The sequence below is a fragment of the Vulpes vulpes genome, chromosome 9 (assembly GCF_048418805.1).
Source record: "Vulpes vulpes isolate BD-2025 chromosome 9, VulVul3, whole genome shotgun sequence".
In the NCBI taxonomy this organism is placed as follows: Eukaryota; Metazoa; Chordata; class Mammalia; order Carnivora; family Canidae; genus Vulpes; species Vulpes vulpes.
Window position 1 is genome coordinate 34,225,279 of NC_132788.1, and position 22,048 is coordinate 34,247,326.

At 36.2% G+C, this 22,048-nt stretch overlaps 1 protein-coding gene across 1 annotated transcript in view; it reads left to right on the forward strand.

Moving 5' to 3' along the window:
* The window catches only part of MPHOSPH8 (M-phase phosphoprotein 8), a 50,878-nt gene that overhangs the window by 12,873 nt on the left and 15,957 nt on the right, over positions 1–22,048 (forward strand). Inside the window, exons 2-7 of the mRNA XM_025996621.2 lie at positions 3,462–3,617; positions 9,674–10,510; positions 11,750–11,849; positions 13,375–13,632; positions 20,961–21,086; positions 21,169–21,257. Of these exons, the coding sequence (XP_025852406.2) occupies positions 3,462–3,617; positions 9,674–10,510; positions 11,750–11,849; positions 13,375–13,632; positions 20,961–21,086; positions 21,169–21,257 (1,566 nt within the window). The remainder of the gene's footprint in view (positions 1–3,461; positions 3,618–9,673; positions 10,511–11,749; positions 11,850–13,374; positions 13,633–20,960; positions 21,087–21,168; positions 21,258–22,048) is intronic.

Consider the following 22,048-nt stretch of genomic DNA (forward strand, 5'->3'; position numbering starts at 1 on the left):
CATTGTATATATGTACCACATCTTCTTTATCCATTCATCTGTTGATAGACATCTGGGCTCTTTCTGCTCAATCTTGGCTATTGTGGACATTGCTGCTATAAACATTGGGGTGCAGTTGCCCCTTCGAATCACTGTTTTATCCTTCGGATAAATACCTAGTAATGCAATTGCTGGGTCATAGGTTAGCTCTTCTTTTTAACTTTGAAGAACCTTCATACTGTTTTCCCAGAGTGGCCGTACCATTTTGCATTCCCACCAACCATGTAGGAGGGTTCCTTCTTGCATCCTCACAAACATCTCTTGATTACTAATTTGTTAATTTTAGCCATTCTAACTGGTGTGAGGTGGTATCTTCTTGTAGTTTTGATTTGTATTTCCCTCATGATGAGTGATGTGGAACATTTTTTCATGTGTCTTGGCCATTTGTATGTCGTCTTTGGAGAAATGTTTACTCATGTCTTCTACCCATTTCTTAACTGGGTTGTTATTTGGGTGTTGAGTTTGATAAGTTCTTTATAGATTTTGAATACTAGCCCCTTATCTGATAAGACAATTGCAAATATCTTCTCCCATTCTGCCAGTTGTCTTTTGGTTTTGTTGACTATTTCCTTTGCTGTCCAGAAGCTTCAGTAATCTCAAGTTTTGCTTTTGTTTCCCTTCCCTTTGGAGAGGTGTCTAGCAGGAAGTTGCTATAGCTGAGGTCACAGAGGTTGCTGCCTGTGTTTGCCTCTAGGATTTTGATGGATTCCTGTCTCACACTTAGGTCTTTCATCCATTTTGAGTTCATTTTTGTGTATGATGTAAGAAAGTGGTCCAAATTCATTCTTCTGCATGTGGCTGTCCAGCTTTCCCAACACTATCTGTTGAAGAGACTGTCTTTTTCCCATTGGATATTCTTTCCCGCTTTGTCAAAGGTTAGTTGATCATAGAGTTGAGTCCTCATTTCTGGGTTCTCTATTCTTTTCCATTGATTTACATGTCTATTTTTGTGTCTGTACCATGCTGTCATGATGATCATAGCTTTGTAATACAGCTTGAAATTAGGCATTTTGATGCCCTCAGCTTTGGTTTTCTTTTTCAACGTTCCTCTGGCTATTTGGGGTCTTTTCTGGTTCATACAAATTTTAGGATTATTTGTTCCAACTCTGTCCATGGTATTTTGATAGGGATTGCATTGAATATAAATTGCTCTGGGTAGCATAGACATTTTCACAAAATTTTTCTTCCAGTCATGAGCATGGAATGTTTTTCCACTTCTGTCTTCCTCAATTTCTTCCATAAGTGTTCTGTAGATTTCAGAGTATAGATCCTTTACCTCTTTGGTTAGGTTTATTCCTAAGTATCTTATCGTTTTGGGTGCAATTGTAAATGGAATTGATTACTTGATTTCTTTTTTTTTTGTCTCATTGTTAGTGTATGCAGGTGACTTCTGTGCATTGATTTTATATCCTGCCATGTTGCTGAATTCCTGTATGAGTTCTAGCAATTTGGGGGCGGAATCTTTTGGGTTCTCAACATAGAATATCATGTAGTCTGAGAAGAGTGATAGTTTGACTTCTGTGCTGATTTAGATACTTTTTATTTCTTTCTGTTGTCTGATTGCTGTGCACTGTTTAAAAGCAGTGGTGAGTGTACATCCCTGTCCTGTTACCAACTTTAAGGGAAAATCTCAGTTTTTCCCCTTTGAGGATGATGCTCGCTTTTGTTTCTTCGTATATGGTTTTTATGATACTGAAATGTATTCCCTCTGTCATCTATGGGTGATTTTTGTTTATTCCTGCTTTTTTTGATTTTTAGATTACTCTTTGCTTATGTTATCAGGGAAAGACCTCGATCTTTAGTTTATGAAAAGTAGATCAGTAATACTGTTTGTTTATTTTAGTTTTTAAAAAATGAGATATAATTGACATATACCATTAGTTTCAGGTATACAGCATAATGATTCTATACTTTTATACATTGCAAAATCATCACAATAAGTCTAGTTAACATCCGTCACCTTACATAATTACATTTTTTGTGTGTGTGTGATGACAACTTTTAAGATCTGCTTTCTTAGCAACTTTTAAGTATGCAGTACACAGTATTATTAGCTTTAGTCACCATGCTGCATGTTATATCCCCATGACTTATTTTATGCCTGGGGGGTGTACCTTTGACCCCCTTCATCCATTTCTTCTACTTCTAACTCCTGCCTCTGGCAACTTCCAGTCAGTTCTCTTTTTCTGTGAACTTGAGTTTTTGTTTTGTTTTGTTTTGTTTTGTTTTCCATGTTTAATTGAGATCATGAAGTATTTGTTTTGCTCATTTTACTTACTATAATGTCTTTGAGTTTGCAACATGTTGTCATGGCAAGTTTCCATTCCTTTTTATAGCCAAATAATATTCTAGCGTGTAGAATTTTCTTCATTCATCTGTTAAGGATATTTGGGCTATTTCCACTTTTTTGGCTAATGAAATGATGATGCAGTGAATGTGGGGGTACATATGTCCCTTTGAGTTAGTGTTTTTGTTTTCTTCGGATAAATACCCAGAAGTGGAATTGCTGGATCATATGGTAGGTTTTTTTGTTTCTTGTTTTTTTTTTTTTTTTTTTTTGAGGAACCTTTATACTGTTTTTGCATAGTTACTATACCAGTTTACATTCTTACCAACTGTGCACATGGGTTTTCCTTTTTTCCTAATCCTTGCTAATACCTGTTATTTCCTGTCTTTTTGATACCAACAGGTATGAAGTAAGGTCTCATTGTGGTTTTGATTTGCATTTCCCTGATGATTAGTGATTTTGAGCATCTTTTCAGATATTTGTTAGCTATTTGTATATCTTCTCTGTTGGCCATCTGTATGTCTTCTTTGGAAAATGTCTATTCAGGGATGCCTGGGTGGCTCATACGTTTAGCACCTGCCTTCGGCCCAGGGCATGATCCTGGAGTCCCAGTATCAAGTCCCACATTGGGCTCCCTGCATGGAGCCTGCTTCTCCCTCTGCCTATGTCTCTGCCTCTTTCTCTCTCTCTCTCTCTCTGTCTCATGAATAAATAATAAAATCTAAAAAAATTCTGTAGGAAAATGTCTACTCAGATCTGCCCATTTTTAAATCAGATTGGTTTTTTATTATTGAGTTGTATGAGTTATTTATATATTTTGAATATTAACCCTTTATCAGATACATGATTTAGAAATATTTTCCAATACAGTAGGTTGCTTTTTCATTTTGTTGGTGGTTTCTTTTGTAGTATAGAAGCTTTTTAGTTTGATATAGTTCCATTTGTTTATTTTTACTTTTAGTGTGACACTTTTCTTAAATGCACTTGCTTCAGGAGGTGAACATATTTTATAATGATATTAATCTCCATTTCAGGTTCATTCATATATTTTCAGGATTGTATGTTTTTGGAAATTTAATCATTTAAATTATCAAGTTTAATGGCCTTTATTTGATTGTTTTTAATTCTGTAACAGGGTAAAATCCTTTATAAAGTTCGATGGAAAGGATACACATCAGATGATGATACCTGGGAGCCTGAGATTCATCTTGAGGACTGTAAAGAAGTTCTTCTTGAATTTAGGAAGAAAATTGTGGAGAACAAAGCTAAGCCAGTCAAGAAGGATATTCAGGTATCATGTTTTATTTCTTTTCTTTTCTTTTTTCTTTTTTTTTTTTTAGTATAATAAACTTCCTATAAATTTTACTGACATAAGGAATGTGCAGTAAAGAATTTACAAATAGGGGTGCCTGTGTGGCTCAGTCGGTTAAGCGTTTAATTTTGGTTCAAGTCATGATCCCAGGGTCCTGGGATTGAACCCCACATCAGCTCCCTGCTCAGTGGGGAGTCTGCTTCTGCTCCCTCTGCTGCTGTTCCCCTACTCGTGCTCTCTCTATCTCTCCCTCTCAAATAAATAAAGGCTTTATAAAAAAATTTTTTTGTTTTATGGAGGGGTTTCACCACAGTAGTGTCTGTAAATATCTGTAAATATTTGATTTGTCCCCCTCTCTATTTAAATGTAGGAATATTGCTTATTTAGGACTTAGTAAACATCACAGAAATTAGAAATGGTTTCTAACCTAACCCAAAAAGGAGCACCTGGATGGCACAGTCAGTTAAGCATTCAACTCTTGGTTTCAGCTCAGGCCATGATCTCAGGGTCAAGAGATCAAGCCCTGCATCAGGCTCCGCATACAGCAGGGAGTCTGCTTGAGATTCTCTCTTCCTCCCCCTCTGCCCCTCCTGCTTGTGCTTTCTCTTTCTTTCTCTCTAAAATAAATAAACACTTTTAAAAACTAGCTAAATAAAATAACCGCTCAAAATGGTTGTTAATGCTATTAATCAGAAAATATGCATAATATAGAAATCTGATTTATATCTGATTTATATAAATCTGATTTATCAGTCTGATTTGTTCATTAAAATGCTTTTCATCATTTAACATTTGATTCTCTTTTTATCTTTTTATTGACCATCAAATATTTTAAACTAAAAAAATGTTGAGATGCTATTTAACATACGTATGTGTGATATGGTCTAGCCCTTTGTTTTTAATGGACAGATAATCTACAGATAGGAAACCACTGGTCTGCCTTGAGCTTTAGTGGATGATATTATATGACAGTAAACCTTTACTGCTCTGCTATGTGTTTTACTATGTATACCTTGTTAGTTTTTTTTTCCTTTATTTGGGGATGGCATTTTTAATAAACAGTGTCTGATAAGGTCTAGACCCTTATTTATAAATAATTTTATTAAGGAAAATTTGAACATACAAAATTGGAAAGAGCAGTGTCACTAGACTCATATTCGTCATCAGTGGCAGTTTACAGTACTTGGCCATTCTTCCTTTTTCTATCCACTACTCCCCCTCTCCCACTTTATTCGCTATATTTTTTTGTTTTGTTTTGTGTGTGGGTTTTTTTGTTTTGTTTTTTTCTTAGAAAGGAGGGGATGGGGGGAGGACTAGATGGAGAGAGAGAATCCCAAGCAGGCTTCAAACTAAGTGTGGAGCCCAGTGCAGGGCTTGATCCCATGACCTGAGGCTTGATCATGACCTGAGCTAAAATCAAGAGTCGGACACTTATCAACTGACTCACCCAGGCACCCCTATTAGCTAGAATATTTTCAAGCCAATTCAGGATTTGATAAAAATCTATATATTTATATATCATTAATAATCTTACTCTAAGCAGTTTCTTCCCCATGTTTATTTGATGAAAAAACCACATCATTTTCTGTATGCTAGGTTTGGCTGCATGCATGGTGGGTTTTAAAACGTTCCTCTAGCCCCCATATTCCTATAAACAGATAGCTAAATATGGAAGCATGATTATATTAACATTTAGGTGTTTTTTGTTTTTTGTGGGGTTTTTTGGCAAGGATAGTTGTAAAAGTTGTTTACCTCCTGCACATCAGAAAGCACATATTTAGTTCACTTCTTTACCGTGGGGTTAATAAGATCATTGAAATTTGGTATTTTCAGTCTGATCCTTCATTAGGAAACTCACAGCTTTTCATGTGTGGGTTTTAGGAGCCATTAATCATTGCCTAGAACCATTCTCTCAGGGATCCCTGGGTGGCGCAGCGGTTTGGCGCCTGCCTTTGGCCCAGGGCGCGATCCTGGAGATCCGGGATCGAATCCCACATCAGGCTCCCGGTGCATGGAGCCTGCTTCTCCCTCTGCCTGTGTCTCTGCCTCTCTCTCTCTCTCTCTCTCTCTCTGTGACTATCATAAAAAAAAAACAAAAAAACAAAAAAAAAAAACCATTCTCTCAATAAAGGGTGGGAAATAGTGATTTTTTTCTAAATCTGTCATTCATCCCTCTGTGTTTATTAGCAGGAGTTCTGGAGACACAGGTTAATAAATAACCTAATATAAGTAATATTTGAGGCTGAGACTCTTGTTCCTCAGTAACCTCTCATCCCATGATTTTAAAATACTTTGATGCTTCTTACCTCAGTTTCCTATGATGGTTGTAAATACTGATTTTTTTCTTTTTTTTTTTCTTCTTATTTTCTAATTCTCTTATTGTATATTTTTCATTTGTGTTTCATAAAGAATAGCTCCTCCCTGGAAATTTTTTTAGTATCAGTACACACAGAATCTTCATGTCAGTCATCAATTACTATTGTTATTCATATTGGTGATGCTAAAATGGTTCTAAATTTGGCCAGTAGGAGCCAAGGCAGGTCTTGTGTCCTTTTGATATTTCCCTTTCTGTTTTGAGCATATCATTGCTTCTGATAAAGTGTTGCAATTTTCATGCTCCATCCCTGTTATCTATCATTTCTCCAAGGAATCCTGATTCTTTATAGAGGAGGATAGGATTAAAAACCAAGATGTACTTATTGCTACTAGAGTATGACTATTTCTAGGCCCTTTAAGTAGACAGAGATAAAGGAAAAAATATGTGAGTTTGTTTAAATCATAAATTCATATTGGTATCTGTGGTTTCAGTCCATGACCTCAGGGTCTTCCGCCCATTCTACCTGGCTGTAGTCTGTTTCCCTTTTCCTGCTGGAGAACTCCGGTTCCCACCAACATGGTATATAGTCATTTACTCAGTCCTACAAAAATGAGAAATTAGTTTCAGATTTGCTATACCTGGGGTGCCTGGGTGGCTCAGCAGTTGAGCATCTGCCTTTGGCTCAGGGCATGATCCAGCAGTTCTGAGATCGGGTCCCACATCAGGCTCCCTGCCTGGAGTCTGCTTCTCCCTCTGCGTGTGTTTCTGCCTCTCTCTCTCTCTCTCTCTCTGCGTGTGTGTGTGTGTGTGTGTCTCATGATAAATAAATAAAATCTTTAATAAAAAAAAATTTGCTCTACATACTACTGTAAAACTCCAAATTTATTTGCAATTCTTTTTGTCCATATGTAAATATATTCACTGAGGATGTTTATTGTTCAAAAGCTCTTTAGGTTGATTTTTTTTCTTTTCAGTGGTTATGTTATCAATTTGATAAACAGGTTCATTTGGTTGTTAATTAGTATCATTCTTCTTGCTGCCTTCCCTCTCTACATATCTGATTTGAAGTACTGTCCCTTTACTCTCAGTTTAGAACTACAAGGCAATCCGCAAGAACACTGTGTTAATATCTTTTTACCATTCTTTCCCCGTTATTTTGATAGGTGCTTTATTATCAAGAGTCTTTAGTGACTGTTACATACTATACTCTTATAGCCATCATTCAGTCTTAATTCTAGGAGCAAATATCCATTTAATTTCTATTTATCATTATTTTGATATCTGTCCAGTCATTATTGGTTACCTGAAGCTCATTCTTTAGTACAGTGGTTCTCAAGAGGACTTCAATCCAGAAGCATCAGTTATCATTATCTGGGAAGGTGTTAGTAATGTAGTCTCTGGGCTGCACATTGTTGGATAGGGACCAGCTGCCTGTGTTTATGGAGTTTTTGGTTGGGTTTTTGTTTTTAAGATTTTATTTATTTATTTTAGAGAGAGAGCAAGCAGGGGGAGGGAGAGGGAAAAGTAGCCTCTGTGCTGAGCACAGAGCCCAAGACGGCTCAATCCCATAACCCTGGGATCACGACCTGAGGCAAAATCAAGAATCTGATACTTAGACACTTAACTGAGCCATCCAGGTGCCCATGCCTGTGTTTTGATAAGCCCTTCTGCATTCTGATGCCTGCTAATGTTTTAGAACCACCTCTGCAATAGAAGGGCTCATGAGAACAGTATTCTCAGAGTTCTTGTATTTCATAATAATTGTTGGCATCTTTATATCTGAAAGCCAGTTTGACTAGATATAAATGCCTTGGCTCAAATTTTCTTTTGTTGAATATCTTAACATGTTATTCCATTATCATCTGGCATAAAATAACTATTCTCTAAAGATGAATGTGAATTTTTCTCTTCTAAGTGATTTAGTTTTTTGTCTGATGCCTCAAAATTTTTATTTTCTCTACTTTTTTTTTTTAGATGTTATTTATTTATTCATGAGATATACAGAGAGAGGCAGAGACATAGGGAAAGGGAGAAGCAGGCTCCCTGTGGGGGACCTGATATAGGACTCGACCCCAGGACCCCGAGATCACACTCTGAGCCGAAGACAGATGCTCAACCACTGAGCCACCCAGGCATCCCCTCTCTACTGTTTTGCAGACGTGTCTTTCTGGTGTGCTTTTATTGTTTTTAGAGTACTCTGTTTCTTAGTCTTTTTTTCTTATAACAGCATAGTAAAATATTTTGCCCTAATAATTTTCTGCTGCTTATATTGATATGAAATTACTTTTTTCTGAAATTTTGGAAGGCAAAAGAAGAGAACAGGATATTTTTTTTTTTAGCTTAAAGGCTCCTCACCCCCATATCAGAATCTTCTCTTTTCTTCGTTTCTATTTTTCTTGTTCTACTTTACTTGGAATCTAATCTCAGCAGTTTCTCCTCATTTTGGGGCTTAGTCTTGGAAGTCCTAGAAGAGACCAGTTACTTTTGAGATTTACAGGACCTAGACCAAGCCAGCCCTTAACACTGTCCACAGACACCTGCAGGTACCCTTGCACATGTGCAGCTTCTGCCACTTCCTTCCACTCTTCTCAGATTGATCTGTCAGTTTTCATAGTGATTTCTCCCATTTACTTTCTCCTGTGTAGGTATTCATAATAGTCTTAGAGCTGTTGGTGGTTTGTCCCCATACTTATATTTTGGGGTTCACTGGGATGCTTTGCTATTTAGTTTTATTGTAGATGTTGTCTGTGGAGATTTTGTTTCCCTATCCTAGTAGCTTTGTCTATTTATGTAGGTATGTATGTCCGCTCTACACCCAACATGGGATTTAAACCTAGGACCTTGAGATCAAGAGTCACATGCTCCTACCAATTGAGCCAACCAGGCACCCCATAGCTCTATCTTTTTGTGGAGTGATTTGAAGAGATTCAAAAAGATATGCCAGTTCTACCATGCTCTTACTATCTTGTTAACTTCAGTAGTGTTCATTTCTTTAGACCGTATAAGGAAAACATTTTTTAAATGTACCTATCTTTTCCTTCCCTTTCCAGCCCCTCGTAATTTAGAAGAAAAGAATTTGGGGAAATGGGAACTGAAAATACTTTGCATAGTGTTTTTGTGTCTATTATAAATATTTTTAAGGTGTGGTTTGAGTTGGTTTCTATTTTTATTTTGTTTTTAGAATTGGAAAATATATTTCCAGGAGGTTTTTCAGGTTATAACACAAATCACATCAATTGTGGAAATAAGATTTGTGTGTAGTCTTGCTAATTCTGTATGTAACTGTGAAATATAACAGCGTCTTTAAGGATATGTTGGATCCCCTCTTTTAAAACCTTGCGTTTGGATCAGTAACTACTTTTTTAACAACCAAGATAATCTGTACAAATTACTTTCTTGGTGTTTGAAATCATGTAAGACACACCATACATAAGGCTGTTACTGTTTATTTCTGCTTTAGTTTAGAACCTTCAGCAACACTAAACATTTTTTGTCACTGTGTTTATTTGCTTTTTCAAAATGACACTATCATCAACAAGACCTATTTGTTAAATCAGAGACATAAATAATATATAATTCAGTTTAGATAAATAATTTTAAGAAGTTGAGAAACTGCTTGAAAAAAAAAACCATTTCTACCAGATTTCATTAGTATTACTTTTCAAAACCTTTAAATTGCTACATTAATGAGTACTTAAGTCTTTTTTATATTTTATAGAGACTGTCCTTAAATAATGACATATTTGAGGCAAATTCTGATAGTGATCAGCAAAGTGAGACAAAAGAAGATACTTCTCCAAAGAAGAAAAAGAAAAAATTGAGGCATAGAGAAGAAAAAAGCCCAGATGATATGAAAAAGAAAAAAGCAAAGACTGGGAAACTAAAAGATAAATCCAAGCCAGACCTGGAGAGCTCTTCTGAAAGTTTAGTTTTTGACTTAAGGACAAAGAAAAGAATTTCAGAAGCCAAAGAAGAATTAAAGGAATCAAAAAAGCCCAAAAAAGAGGATATTAAAGAATTAAAGAAAGTTAAGAAGGGTGAAGTAAGAGATTTAAAGACTAAACTAAGGGAAGATTCCAAAGAAAACAGAAAAACAAAAAAAGAGAAAGGTGTTGAATCTCAGCTGGAATCTGAATCAAGTGTACTTAATGACTCCCCTTTTCAAGAAGATGACAATGAAGAGCTACATTCTGACAGCAGAGAAGAGAAACAGAAGATTAAAAGTATAAAAGATAAAGCAGGACAAAACGCAGTTCAAGATGTTTTTGATAAAGAGCCAGACGGCTTTGTGAGTGCTGATGAGGATGTGGATGTCAAAGCAAAGAGAAAAAGAAAGAAACTGAGAAAGACCGAGGAACTTAAAGAGAGCAAAACACTAGAAAACAGGAATCTTTTCCTAGAGAAGAAAGCTATATATAAGAAACAAAGGAATCAGGACAAAAGCAAAAGCACCACAGAGTTAGATAAGCTACTGCCTGCACCTGCCCAAACACAGAAGAGTTCAAGAGCAGGTGTGGAAGAGAGAGGCCTCAGGTCCACCGACTCAGCTGGGGAGGTGAGTACTCTGGGGAGTAGGTGAAGGACAGTCAGAATCTTACAGAATACAGAATGCAGAAATGTTCGGATCAAGCTGGCACTCTTGAATGGTCAAGAAATTTCACAAAAACACAGAGGAAATAGTAAAACAAACTATTAGAATAGTTTTTCTGTGGTTAGGGGGTTGCTTAATGTGTGACTAAAATACACAATTGAAGATCCTCCAGCATTTGGACCCCTCAAGCTTCTCTCCTAGTCCTAAAACTTAGTTTGTTTGTTTGTTTGTTTTTGAATTACAACTAGAAAATTGAGGGCTAATTTGTAAAGAAAACCATTTTGGGGGGGGGGGTACTCAGATGCCATGCCACATTGAGTAGTAACACTGAAAATAAGCTTCATCAGCTTAGTGTTTCCTTACTTAATATTTTTCCCTTCTGTCTTAATATACTGTTTTTTATTTTAATAATGTACACTGCTATAAGCCTTTTAAATTAAAAAAAATGTTTAATAGGATTTTATCCCACTATTATAAAAAAATTTTATATGGTTTTTCAAAATGTAAATATTTTCCACATTATGTAAGTATTCATATTTTTTTTCATCCATTACTGTTTGTGGATTTTTCTTAAGGAAATTATTAAAAGGGGGAAAAAGCTAGGTATACAAAGATATTTATGGCAGTGTAGCCTCACTAACACTAACAGTCTGACTAATTGTCTAGCCAGGAAAATTATTAAGAAAATGTTGTATTGACTTTGGGACTGTTATCTCTCCATTAAAATATTAATTATGAGATCAATGTAGCAAAAATAGAAAAGGTTTTAAAATGTGATGGTAAAGAAAATTGTATGTATGAACCCAGTCATGTAAAAATATCTATGCAATATAAATAAAGGAAAATACATTTTAAACAACAGAATTTTCTATGTAAATTTACAAATCAAAGGGAAGAATATAGAGAAAAAAGTTTGGCTAGTAGGACTATAGGAGAATTTTTTTGGAATTTTCTTTATTTTTAATAATGAAAAAATAGAGTGAGGTGTTGGGTTTTGAATTTGATATTTTATAAATCATCACGGTTGAGGGAGATCCTGATTGAGGAATCCGTTGATGTGAAAAAAGCTTTAATAATCAGTTATGTGCCATCATATCTGAAACGCAGCCACTGATGCCAAGAACCTGCATTTTCCAGTTTTCAGATGTATAGTATCAGTTCCTTCTCTATTCTTGTTTTGGGTCTTACATATGTCTCTTTCAGGAGAAAGAGATTAAAAAAAATGAACCCAAAGAGAAAAACCAGAAAAGGCATGATTTGGACAAGGAAGAAAAAGGCCGTAAAGAGCCAAAGGGATTAAAGAGTGAGTGTGCATATTAACATTCTACCATTTACTGTTGCTAATTTTTTTTTTTTACAAAGAATTTAATTTACTGTAAAGACCATCTCTCTTTTCTAACCTGCAGTGTCATAGACATAGAAAATTTCATTCACTGGAGAATTCAGAATTTTATTTTTGTTTAAAACGTTACTTTAGTTTATTGTATAACAATTCATATTGTTTCTGTAATTTTTTTTTCTCTTTTGTTCACTTTTTTTTTTTCTTCTTTTGATGGAGTACACCAGAATTACAGAGACCCTAAATTAGTTGTGGTAGAAAAGTAAATGTCTCTGTTTATAGTAGTTGCTAAATGAGAGAAACTACTGTTAATACATGTAACATACTTAGCTCTGAGTCATTTGTATAAATATAATATTGAGTATACATTTTGGATGATAAAGATACAACATACTGAGAATCCATGACATGTCAGTATTAGAGTCAGGTACTTTATAAAACATTCACCATTACAGTACTTGGAACAAACACATATATGTTCTTGTGAAGCAGTAATTCTAAGAGATAGATAGTTTTGCCAGGTTTTTCTCCCAAAAGCTGTATAGAGCTGAGGGTAATACTCGAAGTAGATTTTGGTTCTAAGCCTGAACTGGGACTTAGTGGTAAGTAGGAGGATATTAGAAGCTGAGAAGGAACACTTGCTTTGATGGATTATGCATAAAGTAATTATAATTTAAAGGCTATCTAGTCAAAGTACTAAGGTTTTAAACATGTGTGACTCTTCAAAGAGTAGAGATTCAAAATATAGTAAAATTGGAGCTGGTTAATTTTTACTTCCTCCTAGTATCTTGTCTATTTCAGATACACTTTTACTTTGAATATATAGTCTTAAACTACTGTTCATTCCATTTATAATGTTACTCACTGGGAGTCGAATTTTCAGCATCCCTGCTAATAAACCTGTCTGCTGTGTAGAGTTATAGTGAGGCTTTTCGTAATTTTCTTCTGTTCTGCCCTTTTTGGAGGTTATTATGTCACATCTAGTGTTGTGCCAGTCTTCTTTCCACTTTTATCTTTGGTTAAAAGCGAAGTGGGTGTTCATAGACATCAGGTGTAATTTTACCAGATGTATGGTCAGTATACTGGCACCGTTCTGTTTCCCCCATTCACTACCAGGAGTCATTTTTTTGCAAGGTGAACTTCAGGATACATTGTAGGCAGCTGTTTTAGCAGAACAGTGGTGGCACGACTAGGATTATTTTGAGGCTCACCATCTTCAGTAGGCCTTAGTCAAAACTGGGAGTAGTTCTGAACACCTAATTAAGAGTCATTCACTTTGCATCCCCTTCCTAAATATTGAATAGCCAATTAAAAAGCCAGTTGAAATAACTTCATGTTTTGGAATAGTAAATCTGATCATGCTTTATAACCAAGGCAAATATTAGCAAAAATTTCAGAAATAACTTTCTTTAACAACCAGATTTTCTTTTGATTAATCACAGCAGAAATTTGTGACTTGTATTTATTCTCAGTTTTATTTTTTTACCAGCACTTAAGGAAATCAGAAATGCATTTGATTTATTTAAATTAACTCCAGAAGAAAAAAATGATTTTCCTGAGAATAATCGGAAAAGAGAAGAAATACCACTAGATTGTAAAATCACAGAAGATCACAAAACCAAGGAAAACAAGCAGTTACTTAAAGAAAGGAGAAATACAAGAGATGAAACTGATACTTGGGCATATATAGCTGCAGAAGGTGACCAAGAGATTCTAGACAGTATGTGTCAAGCAGATGAGAATTCTGGTATGTTTGTAGTAATTTTCCAGTATTCTTTCAGGGTAAATGCACCATATTATCTCAATTTCCTTACTCTTCTCCCCCAGTATAATTTTGATGAAAAAAAAAATGGAGTAGATTTTATCAAATCTCCTGAAATTTTAAATACATTTTTATATTGAAGACTTAAGTCATTCTGTGGTTTCTAAATTAACTAAACAAATATTTTCTGAGTTCCTGTACTGTGCATTTAAAAATTATAAAAAATTCTCATTTTCTAGATTACCTACTCTTGCCAAGCAGTCTGTATATTTTACTAGATTTCTTTCAGAAAATTATCAAATATAGCCTTATTCATATTCTGCCATTTTAACTTTGCAGTAACACTTGCTAAATAAAATTTTATTATAATAAATGCTATCCTGGGATGTTCAAATTGGCTGCCAAGGAGGGGAGAATCATGTATAGAATTTAGAGTACAAGGATCCCTGGGTGGCGCAGCGGTTTAGCGCCTGCCTTTGGCCCAGGGCATGATCCTGGAGACCTGGGATTGAATCCCACATCGGGCTCCCGGTGCATGGAGCCTGCTTCTCCCTCTGCCTGTGTCTCTGCCTCTCTTTCTCTGTGACTATCATACATAAATAAAAAAAAATATATATATATATATATAGAGTACAGTAGCTTGGGGGAAGAGTAATAAAAAGAGTATGTGTATATAAAACTAGGACAGAATAAACAAAAGAGGTTAACCTTATAAAACTGTTATTTGTGAATCTTGAGAATCAATTGAAGAGAATTTTTTAAATATTTCAGAATATATGGCAGGCTAGTCTGAGTGGCTCTCATACTGCAGAACAACTAGATTCTGCATATTGTATAAAACAACCTTTTTGAGCTTGCAGGAAATTGGGATACTTTCTAGGAGAAGTAGACAAGGGGGAGGAAAGATGTTTCCCAGAGGGCAAATGCAAGATAGCAGTACTGCTCTTGGGATATTAAATGGGTATTGGTTCGCAAACTCAGAATTTCCCTGGGTGAGATCTGAAACCAGCCCCAGTATGGGGAGTACAGGAAATGCCGAAAGAAAAAGGCTGACCATTCCAGATTGATAGGTGGCAGGTTTATTTTTTTTTTAAGTTAAAAAAAATTTTTTTTTAATTTTATTTATTTATTCATGAGAGTCACAGAGAGAGAGAGGCAGAGACACAGGCAGAGGGAGAAGCAGGCTCCATGCAGGGAGCCCGACATGAGACTCCCAAGATCACACCCTGGGCCAAAGGCAGCGCTAAAGCACTGAACCACCTGGGCTTCCCAAGTGGCAGGTTTAATAAGCAAGGGAACTTTTTTTTTTTTTTTAAGATCTCATTTATTCATTCATAAGAGACACAGAGAGAGAGAAGCAGAGACACAGGCAGAGGGAGAAGCAGGCTCCATGCAGGGAGCCTGATGTGGGACTCGATCCCGGGTCTCCAGGATCACACCCTGGGCCAAAGGCAGGCGCTAAACCGCTGAGCCACCCAGGGATCGCAAGGGAACTTATATACAGAGCTTGTCTTGCTTGGCCACAAGCTGAGATTGATCTGTGCACATGCACACAAATACATACTCCTCCCCCAAGTCTTAAAACTTTTTATAGAGGCCTTAACTGGGTTCAGTCACATATTTAGTCCAGATGGTCTCAGCAATGCCTTATACTCTCAGGGCTATGTCCTTGTAATAGCCCCTAGTATGGGAATGGTGGGTAGAATGTACTCTAAGGAGACACCTCTGATTGCTCAGGTCCAGCCTGTGGGTCAACGAAAAGTCACATCCTCTCCATGATCTCCAATAGTAGAGAGTGCATCAGTAAAGCCAGAGGTTGGTTCATTGAAAAGACTAGTTAGACAAGCTTCTAGCAACATTGATTAAGGAGAAAAAAGGACACTTACACAAATAGTATTTCTAGTGAAAAAAGAAAGAGACACAGTTACAAATTGTGTCCAGATTAAAAAAGACAATTCTATGAGCAATTCTTTACCAAAAATTGGAAAAGAGAATGAAATGGGAAAATTACTAGAAAAATATAATTTAACAAAACTGACTCAAGAAGAAATACAAAAATTGAGTAGTTTTACAATTTTTAAAGAATGTGAAATAGTAATTTAAAATAGCCTTAAAAATTTAATACCAGTCACAGATAGTTTGGTATGCAAGAGCTTACCAAACTTATAAAAAGGTCTTCCTAAAAATGAAGAATGCTAACTTGTTCTGTGGGCCCATTATTATTTCAGAACCATAATGAGACAGAAACTTTGTAAGAAAGGAAAATGACAGGCCAAGCTTACACATGAACTCAGATGTAAATATACCAAAAAAATTAGTAAATTGAATCTAGCTGTATATAAAAACATAACCTCTTATGATCAAGTTAGGTATTCCCTAGGAAATCACTGAGTAAAGGAGAAATTGATTTAATAACATTCTTGATTTTTAAAAACAAAACTTAGCAAACTATGAATAAAAGGAAGCTTTCTCAGATTAATAAAAAGCATCAAACCTTTGGCAAACATCTGTCACCACTATTACTCAACATTATTCAGAGGTCTACCCAGTACAGTAAGGCAGTGAAAAACAAAAGATACAAGCATTGGGAAGGAAACTTCTCCACACACCCGTTTCCCCCCTTCCAGATAAGCTGTTCATTATAAGATGTTATCATATATGAAAACTCCACAGATTTTTAGAAATGTTAAATGTTTAGCAAGGTGACTGGCTATAAGACCAATATATAAAAGTTAACTACAGTTCTCTATTTCTTCTTTCTTTCTTTTTTCAAGATTCATTTATTTATTTGAGAGAGGGCAAGCACACAGAGGGAGAGGGAGAAGTCAGCTCCTGCTAAGCAGGGAGCCAGACATGGGGCTCAATCCCAGGACCCTGGGATCACAACCTGAGCCGAAGACAGACACTCAACTGACTTAGCCACCCAGACACCCTTCTATGTATTTTTATACACATTTCTGCATATGTAATGTAATCTTAAAAAGTTAATTATCTTCAGTCAAAAAAAAAAAAACATAAGCATTGGTGAGGATATGGAGAAAAAAGAACCCTTGTGAACTGTTGGAGGAATGTAAATTGGTTCAGCCTCTGTCGAAAATAGTACGGAGGTTCCTCAAAAAATTAAAAACAGATACCATATGACTCAGTAATTCCACTACTGGGTATATCCAAAGAAAAGGAAAACACTAATTCAAAAGATAAATGTATACCCCTATGTTTACTGCAATATTATTCATAATAGCTAGGATATAGAAACAACCCCAGTGTCCCATTAGTGGATGAATGGGTAAAGAAGCTGGGGGGCTACCCCACGCACACAGAGATATTACTTGGTCATAAAAAAAAGAATGAGATTTGCATAGACCTAGGGTATGCAAATATAAGACCTTAGGGTATTATACTAAGTGAAGCAAGTCTGAGAAAGAAATACCTCCCCATATGATATCACTTCTGTGTGGAATCTAAAAAACAAGAAATAAAAAGCAGAAACAGATCCATAAACACAGAGAACAAACTGATGGTTGCCAGAGGGGAAGGGATAAGAGGAAAGGCAAAATGGGTGAAAGGGAGTGGGAGACACAGGCTTTAAGTTATGGAATGAATAAGTCACCAGGATAAAAGGTACAGCATAGGGAATATAGTCAATGATATTTTAAGAGTTGTGTGGTGACAGATGGTAGCTCCACTTGTGGTGAACATAGCATAAGGTATAGAGTTGTTGAGTCACCATGTTGTACACCTAAAACTAATGTAACATTGTGTGTCAGCTACATTTCAATTTTAAAAAGTAGAAGGATGAGAAAATTAACGTTCAATAACACATTTAAAAGATTGCTAAGAGGGATCCCTGGGTGGCGCAGCGGTTTAGCGCCTGCCTTTGGCCCAGGGCGCGATCCTGGAGACCCGGGATCAGATCCCACGTCAGGCTCCCAGTGCATGGAGCCTGTTTCTCCCTCTGCCTATGTCTTTGCCACCCCCCCCCCCTCTCTCTCTCTGTGTGACTATAATAAATAAATTAATTTAAAAAAAAAAGATTGCTAAGAATATTGTATATGAAGATCTATAAGACCTGTATGGTGAAAAGTATAAAAACTTTTTGAAAGTTACTAAATTTATGCCATTTTATTAATAAACATAATATTAAAAATTTGCCATTTTCTTCGAGTTGGTCTGTGATCTCACTGTGGTTCCAGTCAAACTTCCCAACATAATTTTTCATGAATTTATTGATCCTGATTCTAGAATTTACATGGAAGACTAACCAAAAGCCAAAACCAGTTATCCCAGTAGTAATCAAAACCTGTATAAAACTATAGAACCAGATACAGTATTTACTTGGCACAAGAAGGTTAGATTAATTGAGTAAAGTCCTCAGAGTAGAACCCTTGCAGATGTGGAAACTGGATACATGGTAAGTGGCAACACAGATCTGTGGGGAAAAATAACCTCTTAATTGATGATGTGAGGATAATCGGTTATACGGTTATACGTGTGGAAGAAACCATACGTAAAAACCAAATACTGATGGGATTAAGGCCTTAAATATAAAGAGGACAGTTAGGTATTAGGTATTTGGAGAATAAAGGATCTTATCTTTAAGACCTTGGCGGTAGGGAAGGTTTTCTGAAACAAGACAAAAAAAGTACCATAAAAGAAAAGACTGATAAAGTTGACTACAAAACAAGTTCCATTCATCAAAGTTCCCATTAAAGAATGGTGAAAAACAAAGGATTGGTACTCAAAATATATAAAGAATTTCTTCAGTATGAAACTATATTAGTTACAGTCTTCCAGAGAAACAATAAATAGGAGATAAATATATATTTATATATATATATATCTAGAGAGATTTGTTACGAGAAATTGGCATGTGTGATTATGAAGGTTTAGAATTGTCGCACAACCTGCCATTTGCAGGGTAGAACCAGGAAAGCTGGTAGTGTAATTTCAGTCTGAGTCCAAGGCCTGAGAACTACAGAGCTGATGCTATAACCCCTGGAGTCCAGAGGTCCAAGAACCAGGAGTCCTGATGTCTTAAGGAAGAACATGGAGGTCCCAGCTCAAGAAGAGCGAAATGTCTCCTGCAAAGCAGAGGATTGGATGATGGCTGCCTACACTGTGAGGAGGGCAGATCTTTAAGTCGTTCTAATGATTCAAATGCTGATCTCCCAGAAAGGCCCTTAGAGACACACCCAGAAATAATGTTTTACCAGATATCTGGGGTTCTCTTAACCCTGTCAAATTGATACATAAAATTCACCATCGTAGATGCCAATTTTATAAAGCTAAGAAATAAACAGAACTGTAGATTTTTAAGGATATATGTATTTATGGCAAAACCGTTTTTAAAAAGAACACAGATGAATGACAGATTCAAACTCCTGATCCATGCCATCATGGTAGAGGGTGGCAGGGGGTGGGATGTTTAGGCCCAAGAGTGGTTCTGTGCACAAGTGAGTGCTATGTTCACAGATGTTCACCTCTTAACACATTCTTTACTGTTACTGAAAGTAAACTTTATTAAAGGTAGTAAAATAAAGAGAAAAGGCTAAAATTACTTAATGCTTAATCAAGATTCAATACTTGGTAGGGATGAATGTAGGATTTTGAACCAGTTGGTTACGAGACCAAAATCCAAGCTACAGCCATAACCTTTTCTTGTTACTTAGGTTGTATGTTATTACTTCTAACAGTTCTGTAAATTAGGTGGTGGTATCTCAATTGATACAACCCTCATCTGTCCTGCTTCCCAGATCTTTCTGTGGGGCTGTGGGGCTGCATAGGAGAGAGAGGAGGTCCAGTTGTGGGTTCAGATACGTGTCCGTGAGATGGCCCTCGGCTTACTCATGTGTGTCTGAGCAAATCACAGAACCTCTTTGTCTTGTTCTCCTTACCTGTAACGTGTATCCCCGTATTGCTTATCATGTATGGATTAAATATGCTTATTTATGTAAATAACAGTTTCTACTGTTAGCCACTTTTATTATTACTGCTACTGTTACTCAGAAAGTGAGGTGTAGCGAGTTTACATGACTTACTGAAAGCCACACAGCTTACATATGGCGCTGTGATACAGAAAATACAGTATACTCAGCTCCCAAGCTGCTCTTTCTACAATGGAATGCTCTTGGAAGTAGCAAAGAGAAGTATTGGTTTGAGCTAAAGTCTTTGGAAGAATTTCCTTCATTTCTTTGCATGTCTTTTACAAACTTCATTTTTATGGCAAGGTTCACTGCCTAACATTTGTATGGTTTGAGAAATTGGTTTTAGGTGAAAATATTTGGACTCTTACCATAAAATATTTATGCTTTTTACTTTTTCAAATAGCACAGTTGAGGGGTGTCTGGGTGGGTGGCTCAGTTAGTTGGGCGTTGTCTCGATTTCAGCTCAGGTCATAATCCTCAGGGTCATGGATGCACTGAGTGTGGAGCTTGCTTAAGATTCTTCCTTCCCTCTCCCTCTGCCCCTCTCCCCTGCCTCAAATAAATACATAAATAAAATCTTTAAAAATAGTAGTTTTTAAAAATTACTCTCCAATGAATTATGCTCAAATCTTACTTGTTGCACTGCCAATAGTGGTGAACATGTCCTTTCTTAATGTTAGGAAAGCCACTGCATCAGACAGATGAGAGAGGAGTCTAGCACTTGTTTTGTGGGTAGAACAGAGCACAGAGGGCTTCCAGGAGGAGAAGCTGGAGCTGGGTCTGAAAGATCAGTGACACTTATTTACATACAGGTCTGGTTTACACATTTAGAATGGCTTTACGTACGTAAATGAATGGAGGCAATGTATATCCCAGAAAAATGGCCAAAAATAGAAATGTTAAGAGATTCCTCTTACTGAGTCCCTGTGATTTCTCTCTTCCTTTGGGCTACTTAATCTTATATTTAAAATTCCTGGTTCATTACTTTATATTTAATAGATTACCTACTTATCTTATACCTTTGAAGCACCATGACATCTAAACATGGATAGTTTATGGAAAGGAACTATCTGTACGGCAGGTAGCACACATTTTAAAGACTTATATATGGTGATTTGCCAAAAGAAAACTCAAAAGAATCAAATAAATTAAGGACCCTGTAAAAAAAATATAAAATAAAATAAAATAAAATAAAATAAAATAAAATAAAAAAATAAACGGATAGTTTGTATTATTTGACCAAGAAAAGCAGAAATTTAATTAAAGACTCAATTGCATAATATATTGTTAAAAGTGTAGATGAAGCTTTGCTTAATTAAGACACCACAAACTTAAAACAGCATTGTTACGGGAAAAAATATGTATTAATAAGGCCCTTCTGTGTTCCAGATGGCAGACAACAGATTTTGAGTTTGGGCATGGACTTGCAGTTGGAATGGATGAAACTAGAAGATTTTCAAAAGCATCTTGATGGAGAAGATGAGAACTTTACTACAGCAGATGCAATTCCAAGTAGTGAGTACTTTGGGAATTTTGGAGGTCCTTTTCCTAAATCTAAATATGTAAAGTGCAATTTATCTTAATTCTTTCATTGTAGATTTATTGAGGGATGCAGTGAAAAACGGGGATTATATTGCTGTGAAGGTTGCACTTAATTCAAATGAGGACTATAACCTGGACCAAGAGGTAATGTTTTAGTAAAGTCTCATGAAATAAAGACGGAAAGTAGCTCTTTTAACATAATTCTGTTTCCTTTTTCATTTTTTAAATTATAAAAGTAATGTTCATTTTATAAACTGAAAACACAGTAGTAATGTATAATGTAGAAAATTATAGGTCTTGTAATTCTAGCCCCAAGAATGACCATTTGGTTTGGCTGTGGCCTGTCTGGTTTTGTCTTGTTGGACCTCTGTTGCTCTGAGGGCCATAAAATGACTCCTTGTATCCGTGTTACTGTTGATGGTATGTTGGTAGTCACCTGTTCACAACAGCTGTACATCATTCTACTGTTGCTGCAGGGTTTTCATTTTGATTTATAGGGGACAGTTTTGTTTTTTAAGATTTTATTTATTTATGACAGACATAGAGAGAGAGAGAAAGAGAGAGAGAAAGAGACACAGGTAGAGGGAGAAGCAGGCTCCATGCCGGGAGCCCAATGTGGGACTCGATCCCGGGACTCCAGGATTGCGCCCGGGCCAAAGGCAGGCACTAAACCGCTGAGCCACCCAGGGATCCCCTATCCCCTGGTTTTTGTTTTAATGAAAACATATAACTCTTTCTTTCTAGTTTTTAGATTTTGCTTTGAAATAGTCACATCTGCCAATCCTTTCCTTTATGGCTTTTGGGTGTCTTGCTTACAAAAGATTTTTATATTTTCTTCTTCAGTTTTCTTAGTTATTAAGTGGTAGGTTTTTTTAGGCTTAATCCTTAGGGGTTACAATTCAAAAGAATTTTTGGAATTTTAAGTAAAATTGCAT